Genomic DNA, 17,023 nt, shown 5'->3' on the forward strand with positions numbered 1-17,023 from the left:
AATATACAGCATAAACAGAAAAAAGATAAAAAAAATATCATCAAACATAGAAAGAGCATTTAACAAATCTAATTCTTACTCATGTTGAAAAGTTCAGGAAACTGGAAGCAGAGGAAACTTTCCCTAGATAAAGGACTCTAAAAGTGAATAAGAGAAGACAGGGAAAAAGAAAGCACCTAGAACATTACATGAAGAGTGAAAGACATTCTTCCTAAGACTGGGAACAAGGCGAGGACAGATGCCCTTAACAGTTCCAAATGTTGGGCCTGGAAGCTTCAGCTAACACACTAAGGCAGAGAGCTCTGAAATTAAACAGACATACTGGGAAGGAAGCTAGCCACAGATGACAGGACTGGATACAGAACTCTTCATATATTCTAGAAGAAATAAATGCATACTCACAAAGATGTGTATCAAAATGCAGTCATGAGTTTTATTTTTAATATTAAAAATAGGAGATGAAACCAAACTGTGGGATATCCCTTCAGTGGTGTTCTCTTCCGAAGTGTGGAGGAGCAGACCACTTCAGCAAGCAATAGCCTGGACAAGTCTTACTGCATCATGCTGATGCAAAACAAGCATTCAGAAGAGCACACAACACACCATGCCACTTTCATGCTTTCAAAGCAAACATATTCTTAGCAACAAAGATGTCAATGTTGCCTGAAGTTAGGAGTGAGAGGGACTGATAGTACTGGTGTGTACCAGAGAACGCTCTGAGGTCATGGACGTGTTCAATAGCTTCACTGGAGTGTTGGTTACAAGGGACATTTACATTTATCAAGATATCAAACTAGACACTGAAAATGGGAATATGCTATTTTATATATAGATTATACTTGTATGTTAGTTTTCAAAGACACTTTAAAATCTGAACTGTAAATCACTTAGACTTGGTTTTAAGCTTTCAAAGGCAATACAAAAAGTCATTGCAGTCCTACCCGTGTTGGACTGCTACAAAGTCCCATGTAGAAGTAATTCAATGAGTCATTTCCCTTATAAAGAATTCCAGAACTCATTTTACCCATATGCAAAATTGATTTGTTTCTAAGAGTTACATTAATGTTTAGACATAAATCACGCTAACGAGAACCATGCTTACCATTTAAATATAAACATGGGGAATGTAATAAGTGCATCTATACATAAAAAATTAGGAGAGGACTCAAGTCTGTGAACTAGTAAAAGGTTAAGTGCCCCCTCCTACCACTTACAGCGATGAAGGAATTCACTAGTGCTCTGCTGTTTCCAGAATCCCCTGTGAGGACACACTGCAAACAGCATCAGAAATGCACAGGGACGCTGATAGCCCTACTACAGCATTGTGGGGGAAATGCAGTTATAAGGGTAATAAGATTTAAAAGTTGGAGGTAAGATAATTAAAGAGTACAAACAACCTAATTAATCTGGTCATTTTTATTAGTGCAAAACTAGCTTTGGAGTTAGTTTATTAATGAGGTAATTTTCAAATCATCCCACCATCATTTCACACAATTCCAAAAGCATAATACTGGGGGTTGGGGGGGGGGGAGGAAGGAAAAAGGAAGGGAGGAAGGGAGGAAAGGAGGGAAGGAGAGAGGGAGAGAGGGAGGGAGGGACAGAGAGACAGAGAAGACTGTTGAACTGTTCCTGAAGGGTTCATCAGCTCCCTCTTAAGCATCAGTATTTTCTGAGGAAGCCTCAGTTCACATGGACACATGGTCAGAGCCCACAAACACACCTCTGTGGTTCTCAGCTCCCCGCAATCTGCATGATCATTGACAAGCAATCTGGAGAGAGCTACCTTGGTATTGGCACCAAGGCTGCAAGCCAAGAACTACTTAAACCACTCGTGAAGGATGGGACTGACAAACAGTGCATCTTAAGAGCTACCATGGGCAATGCCAGAAGACTCTCAGTCTTCCTTCTGGAGTTAGTTCTAATAAAATCTTTCACACAATCCAGCAAAAATGTACTGTTTTTCCTATTTACTCTTCATTATTGGTAGCTCAAAGGCTCACATATAGGTCCATCAAAACTAGAATTGTCCCTGAACAAAAATAGAAAATAGAAAATCCAAATCGTGTCTTGATGCCCTGTAAGTACTAGCGAGCAGCTTCCACGTGGAAGTTGTCAAACTGCGCAAACTCAAAGGTGTGCGTTCCGATCGCAGCCCAGCCATTCCCTGGGTATTTCACAGGGACATTTTCCCACAGGACCTTGCCGTTCAACTTGCCAGAAGCAAAATAACCCTGTAGAAAAGAGAAATGTGTCCTGTGAAAATGGAAATAACACTCTGAAGTCTATTTAAGAATGTAGCTCAGCTACTTAGTGGAACAGACATTTCTCTCACCCAACACCGAGAACTTTCAAATACAATTTCATGTGTTTGGAAAAAAGTATGAAATACGCCAAAATTTTTCTGGAAGAATTAATAAGAAGTTCCTGTTTAAACAGTTCCCTAAACCCATTAAACCTTGGTACTTCCTGATGTCCTACCCAAAAATCAAAACCAAAAGATAAGCCCATAATACTTTTATAGCATTATTATGACAAAAGTCCATTAAAGTAAGTCTGTAGTTGCACATACTGGTTCCTCCAAGGTTTGCTGGAGCCCAAATGCCTGCTGCAAACTGCTATATACTTAATGTCTCAACTGAGGGCTGTGTAGCCAGCGAAGAAATTCGCCTTTATTTACTCTTTTGTCCCCATGAGGAGCATGGCACTACAAAGCCATGGAGAATGCCTACTCTTAAGTCAGAAGAGCAGTAGCGATGGGTTAAACAGAGCAATGGGGTAAAGTAGTAGAAGGAAAGTGCACACATGGTGTGATTTACTGGTAATGATGAAAGCAATCAAGTATGTCATTCTCAGAAAGTAGCCGTTACATTTCCTTTGCTGTCTGGCGCACGGTAAATTGTAAAATTCACTGTTACCACTACTGTAGTACATTATGAGCTCACTCCCAAAAGCACCATGTAAAACAGGCTACTTTCTTTTTTTTTCTTTTTTTAAACTAATTTATTCAGATTACAACTCAATTGTTATCCCATCACTTGTATCATCCCATTCCTCCCTCCCACCTACTTTCACCCTATTCCCCTCCCCTAGGTCTATGACCAAGGGGGACCTCCTCCCTCACTATATGGTCATAGGCTATCAAGTCTTATCTTGGTAGCCTGCTTATTCTTTCTTTGAGTGCCATCAGGCCTCCCCACCAAGGGGAGGTGGTCAAATATGGGGCACCAGAGTTCTTCAAAAGATAAAGAGCTGAGGAGTTGAATTGTTAGCCCAAAACTCAACACAAATCTTTCTGACTCAAAATTATAATGCAATGCTTTCTAATTTAATGGATGGAGACACCAAGGCTTGGGTTGATTGAAACTCCATGCTGCAGATTTTCCAGAGGAGCAAGGAATTGAATGCAAGTCACCTATTGCCCAACGTGAAGCCAGTGCCTCTGACTACACACCTGCCCAGTTGTCTCCACCTCAAAAGTGCTTCCTGGACATCCTCCGCCACTTCTGTTAGCACTGTGTCAATGGGCACTCACACATGTGCATGCACACACACACACACATGCACGCGCACACTCATGCAAACCATATTAAACATACAGCCTGTTCCATCAGGACATAGTGCCTCCCCAAGTGCCACTCAGCCTGGCTTCTCAGATGCTCCCTACACAAGGCCAGATGAGCTGCCTATTACACCAGCTACAAGAGCTGCTCAGCTTATTCTCTGCCTTCCCTACATCTAAACTCAAGCATCACCCGCTTGGCACAGCTTCTCTCACTTCCCCCATTAGGGAGTCAGAGCAAGGGGGCCATTGTATCATATTCCCCAAAACTTCTTCTTATGATGTGTGTACTCACATGCAAGTTACTGGCTTAGAACAAAGCTCAGCAGACCCCCAGGCCAGCCATCTGCTTCTGTTGTGAACCTTCACGGAAATGCAGGCACACTAACCATTCACCTTCTGTCTGCCATGTCTTTCTCATTGTAACAGCAGAGCTGAGTGGGTACAGCACAGACCACATGGACCACAAGTCCCAGCTATCTCCTCTCTAGCTCTTAAGTAACATATTTGCCCAGCCCTGAGAAGGAATTCCCTTACACAGCACAGCTGATCTGGAAGGTACCTCATTGATTTCCAAATCAAAAGTGGCAGAGGTTGGCTGATTTGCTGAAAGTCTTAAAAAAACCATTAGTGGCAGAATTAGACCTAGGAATAGACCTTTTAGTGTTTCTCTCTTACCTGTGTGTCACCATTACCAGGACCAAAGAATTTTGGCTAGGCAAGTCATGGGATCCCAGGGAGATCCCACCAGTACTATTTTCCCATGTAATGAACATAGTATTAAGCCAACTCTTGATGACTTAAGCTTGTACCCATAGACTGGTACATCTCTCGACCCTCATCAGAGAAGCTTCCTTTTGCAGTCAATAGCAATAAACACAGAGGCCCACAACTCTGAGGAGCTATCGGTGGCAACTGACACCTGCGGTACTGCATGTGGCCCGTGGTAGATAGATAATCACATACCTAAGGGGATGGCGCAACATAAATTGGACTTAATTTTTTTTAAGAGGACACAAAGTTATATGGGTAGAAAATGGGGGAGGGTGAATATAATAAAAATATAAAAGTCCTCAAAAATAATAAAATGCAATTCTTTGAAATACCTGCCTTGACCCACAATACCACATAAGCATTCAGTCACGATGTCTGGGATCTTTCTATTAAAGAAGAATTAAAACAAACTGTGTCCACCACGAATGGTATGGTCAAGTAAACTATGCTACACCCCAACTAGACACTCAACTTTATTAATAAAGATCTTAAAGTCAGAATTCTCATTCTTAGTGGTTAGATTGGAACAGAGATCAATTTAAAAGGTCTTTGAATCTCAATTTCAATTTACAACCTGGACAACCATACAAAAGGGCTACTTTGGGAGAGGCCCACACCACCCGACACTATATGCAGCATCCGTTAGAAACACTATCAGTCAGAACCTTGTGATCAATCAAGGATGCTGATGCTGATGTTCAGATTTCACCTACCCTGTGATTACTCTAGCATCTTCTCTAATAAGAAAACTGTAGAGAATTGCACCTAAGGTTAAATCAACATGATTCTAAACTATTAGAAGCAAGCTTCTACGACTTCGCATACTCCTGTAAGTTCTATTTATACTCAAGAACACTGAGAGATGCAACTTAACCAATTGCTCCTTAATTTAAAAGACAAAAAACAAAGTTAAAAAAGAAACCACTGGTTAAAAAATCAACTACTGGTTCTCATGAGAGTAACTCTGACTGCACCTTCATCCTATGTGGTGGATGCTTTAGTGATTCCAGAGCAGGCTCGCTCCTTTCATCGCTTATCATATCTTTCCATTTGTTTTATAACAGAAAATTCTAGAAAGTTACACAAACATTTTATCCCCATTCTTTCTCATCAGCAATACTCACCTTAATGCTTAAGGTGAGGGTATACCATCGTTTTGCTGTGATGTCAGCCTGGCCTGAAGTATATGTGATCCACCCACCTGTAACACAAAAACAATATCTCAATTGGCCTACTTTTCAAACTTCAGTCCCAGCATCATACAACTCAGGGTGGTTAGCAAATGATACCCGTATGTAGATAAGTCTACCTTAATGAAGCATTGTCCCTTCATTTCCAGATCTACAACTGACTTTAAAGGGAAAGCCCTGATTCAGCTACACACGCCACGGGCATGTATTAAGATTCTATTCTACACCACAAAACATGCATGTACTCATAGCAAAACGAATGAGACAAATTTTAACTATAATCTCATGTATCAGCATCTAAGCCATGGACACTTACATCTGATTAGAGCAGTTTATAAGACATCTCTGGCTCTGTTTTGGATCAAAAACTCAGTGATGTACCTCCTTGCTGGGCCACACTACGATGAAATCCTTACCACATGTCACCTTTCTACTATTTTGCTGACAGAGCTGGGGCAAAGAACAGCAAATATAAAGAAATCAGATTTTTCTTTTTCTTTCTTTTTTGTCACCCGTGCAGGAGGTGAGTCAAAAGACTCGTGTCCCTACAGCAGTGTGAGCGAGGTGTAAACCAATACCAACAGCATCTAGGCCAGTGCTACTGAGACAGATGCCAGTGAGGAAAGGCAAACTCTACAAGAATTACGTATATTAGGAAATAGGAGTTGTCCATCTTAATAGGCTCAACCTGTCCCTTGACTTTCATAAACACCAGTGTTTTTAGTCTGTAGAGTGTCTCCTCTGAGCACTTTTCCTCCCATCGCTACTTCACCCAGGTCTTCACAGACTTACCCTCACAGCACTGCACACCCTGAAGCCCTACGAGGCCTTTCCACTGCCATCTCCTCATGTACTGAGCTGCCCTTCTCCTTACAAATTAAATAGCTATAATTTCACATTGCTAGCACTTGCCAGCCAGCCCATGTTGAAGGTCTTCCCACTAGACACAGACACTTTCCGACAGGCTCAACGTAAGTTATGAGCCGTTAAAACATGTCATTTACCCAGGTCAGCTGTAACTCTGTAAGATCCACTTGCAAAAATCCAGAAGAAAACTCCTGTAGCAGTTCTAATTACGATGCCACCTTTGTTCACTCTTCCAGCAATGAATACGCCTCCTCTCTGAGGAGTCTCTATGTAAACATCGCATTGCACAGTCATGTTGGTCCTGCAGAGCGAGAGAGTCCATTACTCTCCTCAGTTATGCTATAACCCAGCGCTAACATGACACTCCAGCAAACACCCCCACTCTCCAGTTGAGTGACTTGCCTCATCTTAAGCTTGGAGGAAGAATAGGTTTCAAGAATTGTCACTGATGGCTGCTTTGAGCTCTACAAGCTTAAATTAATCAACTTTGTTGATTCTTTTATTGGGTTTTTGGACAATATTTACAAGGTTTAAGGACCGTAACAGCATGTTTCTTTTCTGGCTATACTAAAACACCTTGCCATCCTACAAGTGTGATATTAAAAGGAGACATTTCTACAGTGCATAAAGGCGGTTTTCAGTGACTCTGAACAGAAAGGTTTATTTATACTTCCATCACCAGGGAAGCACGCAGTTCATGCAGAGATGTTTGCAGAACTTAAGCTACTTGCGGCTAGGGTGTACATTTACACCTATGAAGATTTTAAAACTCCTGAGTGAAGAGCTAACTAAATTCTGTCTCTAATATGATAATCAATTTGGGGGCTGGAGTCAAGGCTCAGTGGTTATGAGCACTGACTGTCTTTCCAGATGACCCCGGTCCAATTCCCAGCACTCCCACAGTGGCTCATAATTGCCTGTAACTCCAGTTTCAGGAGATCTGAGGCCTTCTCTGGATGCTTCCAGGTTTACACACGCACAGCGCATAGACATAAATGAAGGTGAAACACCTATATGCATAAAAAATAACATCAAAAACTGTGAAGATAGTTTTTTTTTCTGTTGATTCTGCAGCAGGACTACTGAAATATGATGGAGGGGCTTGTTAACTCAGCCCAATGGTACCATTTCGAGTTGCCTAATTCATTAAGTCTGAGGTGCGCCCTTGAATGTTCCCTTCCCGAATGCTACGATGATGCTGGTCTATAAATCTCATTTTGAGAAGCACTTTACACTGCATAGGCTGTCTGCCCGATCCCTTTACAGATGCAGTAAAGCACTGTTTATAGGCTCACTAGTCCAGGGGAGTGTACCAAAGGTTGGGAATGATTCTACCAAGCGAGAGCATCAGAGCCTTTCCAATAAGCCCTGCTCCAGGCTGCTCTCCTTTTAAACATGTTACCAGGGTCAGCACTTCCCTTCTGAGACAATACTATCACTCTAAACTATCACCCCTGAAAACAACCCAGTTCATACTCAATATTCAACAGCAAATAGGAAGGAAAATGTGCATGTGGTCAAGCAATAAATCCTGAAATTTATCTAAAGTAAGACTAAGGACAACAAGAAGTTTGTTTTGGATGTGAGGTAGGGAGGATATTGGATCTAGAGCTACGTGTCCTTTACATTCCTCAAAGTTTCTTCTTAAGTAAACTGTGCACAGCTGAACTTTACCACACATAGGAGGGGAAAGTGAGAGAGAGAATGGTGTGTGTGTGTGTGTGTGTGTGTGTGTGTGTGTGTGTGTATCTAAGGAGCACTTATTATAGGCTCATACTCAGGATGTGTGTGTGTGTGTGTGTGTGTGTGTGTGTGTGTGTGTGTATCTAAGGAGCACTTATTATAGGCTCATACTCAGGATGTGTGTGTGTGTGTGTGTGTGTGTGTGTGTGTGTGTGTGTGTGCATCTAAGGAGCACTTATTATAGGCTCACACTCAGAAACATCCACATTTAATTCTCTGGGATGCTTTACAGGACTGACCTAAGTCAATCAAGCCTCATCTTCTTCCATACATGCCCTGACACCAGGAAGTTTCTGTATCAACTCTGACAAGCACAAAGCAACTAAGAACTAGCATGGCTACTCACATCTACCCACTTCTGAATTCATCACAGGTTTAAAAGTGAAATATACACTGTCAGTGCCATAAACCTATTATGATTAAGAATGAGAGAAAATGAATTTTTTCTTTTTTTTTTTCCTGTATCACATTCCAGAACAAATGGTTCTTGCATTAGAATGTGCTGAACAGTTTGAAAATAATGAAGAATATAAAATATGCTTTATTCTTTCACATCCATAGTATCTGTTACGCTAACAGAAGAAAAACCTGCCACACCGTTTTAAATTTTTGATTAAAGCAATGGAGAATTAAGCTGTGTGCCAGGAGAGGTTATTTTGTAGTAATCTCCGGATCATAACCAAACCTTATGAAGGAGACAGAACTTCTTATGTATTGCTTCAGCAAGGCCTGGCCCTTCATGCGCAGTGACTACCCTGGCTCTCATCACGGTCTAGGGCTGTACTAACACAGCGCTGCACACAGCTCATCTTCCTTGTCTTAGTCTTAGGAAGAAGCCTGGCCATTAAAGCAGGGCTTCCAGGTTCTAGTCCTGGTTCTGTCACTTAGGTGAATGGTAATTTCAAAACCTTAGTTTCTCAGCCTACAAGTTGAGAGCGATGCATCTGCCCTCAGTGGTCCTGAACGTTTGTGGAAGTGTCTTCGGCTACCCAGTTCTCACTCGCTCCACTCCCCACAGCAGCAGGCATGGCATCTGTGTGGCTTTCTGAACAAGCCTTGCTACTTCAAATAGAAGACATAATGTTGGAGGATAAAATAAGGATCCAAATTGCATGGAAATCAGGCATAAAAGTGTGGGGCGGCTCTGGTGCAGGGGGATCTCTGGGTGTTCGTGAGCAGAAGAGCATGCTGGGAATGCAGCTTAGAGTTGAAGAGCCCCTAACATGCTGACTGCCAATCCCTAGCTCTAATATGCTGACTGCCAATCCCTAGCTCCCTAACATGCTGACTGCCAATCCTTAGCTCCCTAACAAAACATGCTGACTGCCAATCCCTAGCTCCTTGACTTCCACAGTGTACTCTCTTGCCCTGGCCCCACTCTCTCATCTCTTTACCCTTTGCAACAGGTCACGGCCAAGACAAACTATCTCCATGACTGGTGCTCTTGTTAATCTTCAGCTGGTGCTATGTCTCATCTCTCTACGCCAGTTAAGGGGCCTCGGTTTCCTGGCATTTCATTGAGAAATAAGAGAGTTTGAATTTAATGAAAGGCTACCAGAGTGTTCAGGGACACAGAGACAGGGATGACACTGAAAAGTTTTATGTCCTGTGGTGGCTAGTGTCCCAACAGATGGCCAAGATAAAGTGGTCCATGCCTTGGACACATAAACCCAAACCCACCTACAAAATCATTAATATAAATGTGTTTTCCCAAACACAAACTCCACTGTCACAATCAGAGAGACCATGTCAAGCATCAACCTCAGAGGCACGAGAGTTACTTCTTTTGTGTAAGAAGAGAAGCCACCAAATGCATAGGGTGCAAGTGTCACTGTGCTTTGGTGACACTGCATGCTTCCATGTCGGGAAGGGTGCCAGGAGGTGCATGCCTAAAGTTTTCTCAAGACTGAAGTCAGATCTCGGGACTAGAGTCGGGATTTACAACCAAGACTGGGGATATACCAAGGGAAGACAGACTTTCTGTACTGTTCTACAGATGAGCAACTCAAGGCTCTCTTCTCTAATTTCCAGCCTTCAGATAAGCTGTCTTGGGGGGACAAATGGGGGTAAGGGAGGAAGGGAGGGAGATTATAGGTATATGTATGTGTCCACAGTGAAATTAGTCATGAGAAAAACCAAAAATAAAACCTAAAGCGGGAAAAATGGTAAGTAGGCACTCTAAAATCACACAACTAAGTTAAAGTCTAAGGTAAATTTTGATTTTCCAACTGTGTTTTAACTGGAAAAAAAATATTTAGAACATGTAATGTTTACCATCTGAATGAAGAAAGGGCTGAACTGCTTAGCCTTAGCAATACAAAGTCTACGGCAGGGCAATTCTACTGTTTCTCCAGCAGGTGGCGACTGCAGCTCAACACATCGAGGCTGGTAAAACTAAAACCATTCAAATCACGAGGCCTACAAATAAATGGAGTCCAGAAATTCTCAATTCTCCTATTAAACCTACGTTTCTCTGAGCACAGTTATTATCAAGCTGGAATAATCTGAAGAGAGGACATGAAAATCTGCTCTTTGGGGTCATGCATACACAATTATGACCCGCCTTTTAGGTTCTGGACACAAGAAGGACTATTGGGACTTCTGCACCCAGAATCCCAAGGCTACATGCTGAGGGCATCTCTCTCACACACCAGTGGTAATCGCCTATAACGCTGATTGTGCTGGAAGCATCGGCAGCCCAGGTAATAGGTCGTTGATTGAGAACTTGGCGCAGTGTGAAACGATGCTGTCCGGGGTCTTCGCTATTCTTGAAGTACTCAAATACTCCGGTCTGATCAGCAAAATTTGGAGCTTCACTAAAAAATGGGTAATCTGTTCAGGACACAACAAATCCTCCACTTAGTATCTCAGTGGCTGATTATCAGTCCCTTACCACATCTCTCTTTTCTGACATCTGTGGTACACTGTGAAACACTTTGAATAATTGTTTATAATTATTAATTTAATAATTAAAAATTGCATTTAATACTTTAAATAGTTATTTTTGAATAATTTTTAAAACAAATAATACTTATAACCAATTAAGGTTTTGATCAAAAGGTGTGTGTGTGTGTGTGTGTGTGTGTGTGTGTGTGTGTGTGTGATATTTGGATATGTACCACAATTACATATGTCCTATATATATTTGTATACATATATACATACATATACACATATGTATGTATGTGGGTATGTATATATACACACACATTCATCCAAACAATTGACCAGATGTCTGTAGCAGAGCCGAAGGCCTTTCTGTGGCAATCAGCTGAAAGGTCGTGGTATCCTGCCCCAGGAGTGTGAGACCCAGCAATGAGTGACAGAGGCAGGAGTCTCCATGTTTGGTAGAACAAGCAGTGCTGCCCCCTGCAGGAGGGTATGGGTACCTCACTCTGGCAATGCTAATCCTTTCCCTGTTGCTTTTCCTTCAGCTGTCAATTTGGGGAGCAGATTATAGAGTTCCCTGACTTATCTTTGAAATCTTCAATCCTCAAACACTTAGGAAGCAAATGCTGTTGCTTGCTGGGTCCTCTGGAGTTACAAACACAAGGAGCATGCCTTCTGTTTTCAAATGCTTTCCCCAATGGCCCATCCACCAAGGCTCCTCTAATCACTTTACAGAATCTCCCATTGAGGACGGAGGACTCAAGGAAAACCTCCAGCAGCCAGGGATCTGAAGCCCTAACTAGAGTGTAACTGCACTTAGGTATTCCATCCCCTGGCGCTGAGATAGAAACAGAACGTGGTTTAGCTCCGTGCGGAAGAAAATACCAGTGACAGCCAAGGAGGCACCTTAAGTTTTACCCAGAATAACTTAGAATTACAACTTTCATTCTCACAATGACTTCTACATTTTTCCTTCTGGAACTGAAAACTAAAAAGTCATCTCAAAGAACTAAAAACATTAGTTATCTTTTAACCAAATAAAACTCTAAGGCATCAGTTCTCAACCCATGGATCGTGACCTCTTGGGGGCAACAGTTAAACAAACCTTTCACAAGGGTCACACATCAGATATCCTGCATATCAGTATTTATGTGATGATTCATAACAGTATCAAAACTACAGTTAGGAAGTAGCAACGTAAATAATTTTATGTTTGGGGTAATTACTTGAAGTTAATCCTGAGCCAGAATGTGGCATCAGATATCACGGTTCTGCACAACCTGAGGAACACTGTATTCAAGGGCTGCAGCCTTGGGAAGGCTGAGAACCAGTGCCTGCTCTGAGGGCCAAAGAGTGGACTTCTGACATCACACAAAAGCACTATCGTTCACCCAGTCTGAGAAGAAGAAACTCTGCCCTCCATCTACAGATGGTGGATGTCGGGGACCCTGGCTGGGACTGCGTACCAACATTGAAATCATCCTTATAGATGGTTGGGAAGGGCTTCGACTTGGGAGGAGCAGGATAGCTGCCTTTGCGACCTGTGGTGAGAGTGGTGAGTGTGAATATCTCGTCCTCCTGCAGTTCCAGTGTGAAGTTGCCACTGCTGTCAAGGAGCTGGAAAAGAAGACAGCCCCACGTTCAAGGCCAGGTGATAGGGAGAAATCAGCTCTGAAAGAAACAAGCTTGGACAGTCCTTGTTACGGGGGAAGGAACGAGATGGCTGAGTCTGCGTCTGTCAGCCCACTCTTCCGTTACACTGTACACTCTTTAAAGCTTGTACACACTCAATTAGCGAAGTCAGAGGCCTGCTTGCCTCTTTCAGAGCTTTACTAGTAGAACAGAACCCACAACACCTCACAGGCAACCCAACTTAAGCACAAGAAACATTTTACAATTGAGAAATGAAAATTAAACTCTGTTCATTATATGTTCAGCTACATTTCAATTAGTAGGTTAGATTTGCATCACAGTTATGATCTAAGGTTTTTGTCTCACTCTTGAGGCTAAAAATGCACACCTGAGAGGGATGCTGAGTTCGGCTCGCCTGGCAGGGGAAGCACTCTCTAGAGCACAGTCCTGTAGAAGCAGAGCCCTCTGGAGACATCAGAATCCTTACAGAACTAACGTGGGCACTGAGCTTGAACTCGTCTTTGAAACTTTAGCAAGCATTTTGTCTATACTGTATTAAAGGGTTTGGCCCTGTATAATTGCTTTAAGGGTAAACAGATACAGAACCATGAATACCTGATGCCACATTCTGGCTCAGGATGAACTCCAAATGATATTCCCATGGCGGAGATCAATTTCATTACTTTATTTCTAGCAAATTATTATGCGAGTAGAGAGTGTTCTAATGAGTATTTGACCTTTGATATTGACTAGCTAATTATAACATTAATAATTATTAAAATGCAGCAGACTAAGCCAATTAGATGATATAAAGCATTTTCTGGGGCCAGTTTATCCTTTCAATCTTTGCTGAGGAATCACCAAGTAGCAAGCACCATATGCCTCTGGGATAAAAGCAAAATAAGGCAGAGCCCCAATCTCAAGGCAGCCAAAAGTGGTGGGGTGTGTTTAACGAGATCCACACATAGTCTTGCACTGGGCCAGGTGAGCAAGGCTTTAAAGAAGCTGCTGCTTCAGCCTACATGTCTTCACAAATGTAAAGGAAACTGTTTGGGACATTTACTCTGTAAGAGAGGTCAGCTACTGAGATCTGCATTTGGAAAGGAAATCTGTCTTCTACCTCATGAGAAGATAGTGACAGTCACGTGACAGGAGAGTGAGGGTCATGGGGGGCGGGGCGGGGGACATGAACTGATGGGGAAAACTGCTTCTTCAGCACTCCACTCTAGTGGCAATGTTGGTTGGCCCTGAGACACAGACCGGAGTCTGTTGAAACCAGGGGCACTTTCTGAATAATGAGGCATAGCGAAGAATGAACAGAAAGAAGCAACAGGGACAATAATGAGTAAGAGAAATACACAGACCGGGACAGAGGAGGGCAATCACAGATGAAACATGCATCTCTTACTTGGGCAGCCAGGCCATAGTGGCGCATTTACCAACATAAACTAGCATTTAGGAAGAGAGCACAGCTATGAGGATACACATTTCTCGCGCCTGAATCAGAACTTCTGTTTAAGAAAAATATGGGGAAATTTTTATCTCCATTGTCCTATAACCAGAAGGTCAACTTCATTATAATTCATTAATCAAATTTGCTCCATTTCACTGTTCTAATGCCCCAAATATAGGAACCAAATTTAAGACTACCCATAGAGAATCCAGTTGTTTAAAATGAAGTCTCTCCACAGGTCTTCCAAGCTTGGTATGCCACACCTGTAGCTCTTGTATTTCTTTCTGGGGAGGAAACACAAGAAAGAATGCTTGATTCTTCATATCCTGTAATGAATACCTCAAAGAGAGAGCAATGGCCACTGTTTCCAGTTGCTGACAGAACTGTTGCTAGGTTTAAACAGTAACACTTTTGAAAACAAAAGACAATATTCAAGCAAATCTTTCATTTCCTATGAACACTAATGGCTAAGCAAATCAGGCACCACCAGCAACAAGCACCTGAATTAACGCACTTCCAGACTGGTCTCTTTCTGTTTTATTTCAGCTAAGACACTTCAGAGAAACTGGAGGAAAACCAACACAGCCCTGGGGACACTGACTTGCTAAGCAGCTTGACCATTATGCTACTGAACTGGGCATGCTCAGAAGTGTTCCTGTCATCCTCTTCTTCTGAACACGTGTTCCGTGACCTTACACAAGGTAGGCCCAGATTGTGTCTACTACGTTTCCTTACTAAGCCCCTGCCATAACTCAGTATGCTTAGGGATGAGCCTGTTTCTAATGTGCTTTGCTCTCTGACATGTACAGCACTCCTGAGGAGACCTGCCAGCCTCCCTTTACCGAGGAACCACTGCAGACAATAAGTCTCTACTCTTCTAGCTCATTGCATCTGCACCTGGCAAATGTTAAAAACAGATCTGAGTGCCTTGGCTTCAAAACACTCATTCTCCCTACCTAAGAACACTGTTAAACATTTAACTGTTTGCTTTAAAATGTCTTTATTTATTATTATAGAATCTCTCTTCTGCCTTCTTGTATGTTCCTGTCATCATATAAAACTGAACTTGTTCAAAGGTAGTTATTATGTTCTAATTTGTTTTCTTCAAAGGATGTAATAAGTGCAAAAAGGCAAAGTGAATATTGATCTGATGATAGATAATAACCAAAAACTGATGATCGTATATGAATTGATGTTCTAAAAAGATCTTAAATTATTTTTCTTACTTTATTATCAATTATATATATATTATATATATTATAATATATATATTATAATCATAATTGTTTCACTTAAGTCAGTAAATACATAAGTATCACACTGAAATGATAATATTGTATATATATATATATATATATATATATAGAGAGAGAGAGAGAGAGAGAGAGAGAGAGAGATCTTTCAAAAGAATATGAAAGGAGATGAATCTCCATGTTCACAGATGAATCACATGAAAAGTAAGAGATCCTCATGGTTTTTAACAATTTGTGGGAAAAAAGATTTCAATTGGCTTCTGAGTGTTAGCTTCCATATGTACTTGGGTGGTCTTAGAATCTGAGTTTATCTGGATGTCTTTGTCACGTACTTTAGATAAATAAGTGGATAACATGAGCTTGCAATTTAAGAAAATATAGTTTTTGGCTTGATTTTGGCGACAACTGTTAAATAGCAAAAAGCCTCCATTGGTGCCTCTTTCCAGCTTACTAGAGTCAGATGTTTAATCAAATACAGAACACAACTATTTCATTCTGTGCTTTGTGAGCACATATCCCTTTGCTAGATGTTAGAAAAAACTACGCTGCTTTTCTGCTTACAATTATTAGATGCTTTGTCTATTTTTATTAATAAATTTTGTTTTCTTAACCAACCATTTATGCGTGTATATAATGCATTCTTGTTGTTTTCCCCTCCTCTACCTCCACCTACCCCACCCCAGGCCCCATAACCTCTCTTATCTCCCTCCCAGCCCTGCTGCTCTCCTAAATAATTCTCTGGCATTAAAACTAATTCTATGACATTACTAATAAGAAAGCACACTGGCTTCTTCCAAATCAAATCTAATAAGAGATTTTAATAAAAAATGGTGGTTTTGGGGTATTTTCATTTGATTTGGCTTTATTTTGTTTGTTTGTTTGTCTATCAGTATAGAATACTCTAAACTTTAGTGCTTGAAAATTCCTCACCAGGCAGTGGTGGTACATGCCTTTCATTCCTTTAATCTGTGAGTTCAAGGCCAGTCTGGTCTACAAAATGAACTCCAGGACAGCCAAGGCTACACAGAGAAACCCATCATCTGAGGGTGGGGCTAGGGGACAAAAAAACAACCAAAAAGGGAGGGGGGATTCCTTAGACCATACGACTGGTGCTAAGACGACTAAAGATATTTATCAGCTATTAGCTTCTGTCTTATTTCATTATGGAAGTCAGAAGAGGCCTCAGTTGGTAGAGGGCTTGCCTAGCATGCAAGGGACCCTGGGTAACTTACCCAGCACTACCTGAAGCAGGTGTGCTGGCTGGCACATGCCTGCAATCTCAGCACTCAGAAAGGAAAATTGGGATGCCCAGAAGTTCCTGGTCATCCTCCACTATTTAATGAGGCCTGCCTACATTAAGAAAGACTATCTTTTTTAAAAAGTCAGGAAATACAAGGCACCACAGCGGCAGGTGTCCATTCATATGCAAATTCTTAGTAATTCTATAATTCATGACTTCACTTAAGAATTGAGGGCCTGTAATAGAACACAAAATTTTCATACATTTTTAAAGATTTATTTCATTTATTATTTGTGTGACCTTTGGAGGCCAGAAGAGGGCATTAGATCCTCTGTAGCTAGAGCTATATTTAGCTGTGAGCTTCTTGACAAGGCTGCAGAAAACCCAGTTCCAATTTTTGGGAAAAGCAACAAGCATTCTTAA

The 17,023-nt window shown here is 41.6% G+C and overlaps 1 protein-coding gene across 1 annotated transcript in view; it reads right to left on the reverse strand.

Moving 5' to 3' along the window:
• Positions 1-1,897: 1,897 nt before the first annotated feature.
• Galc (galactosylceramidase) overlaps positions 1,898-17,023 on the reverse strand; it is a 52,131-nt gene continuing 37,005 nt past the window's right edge. The window contains 6 exon segments of the mRNA XM_051150211.1: positions 1,898-2,231; positions 5,458-5,534; positions 6,528-6,691; positions 10,785-10,965; positions 12,489-12,639; positions 14,305-14,391. Of these exon segments, the coding sequence (XP_051006168.1) occupies positions 2,085-2,231; positions 5,458-5,534; positions 6,528-6,691; positions 10,785-10,965; positions 12,489-12,639; positions 14,305-14,391 (807 nt within the window). The 3' untranslated portion in view covers positions 1,898-2,084.

Source organism: Acomys russatus, chromosome 1, assembly GCF_903995435.1.
Source record: "Acomys russatus chromosome 1, mAcoRus1.1, whole genome shotgun sequence".
Taxonomy (NCBI): Eukaryota; Metazoa; Chordata; class Mammalia; order Rodentia; family Muridae; genus Acomys; species Acomys russatus.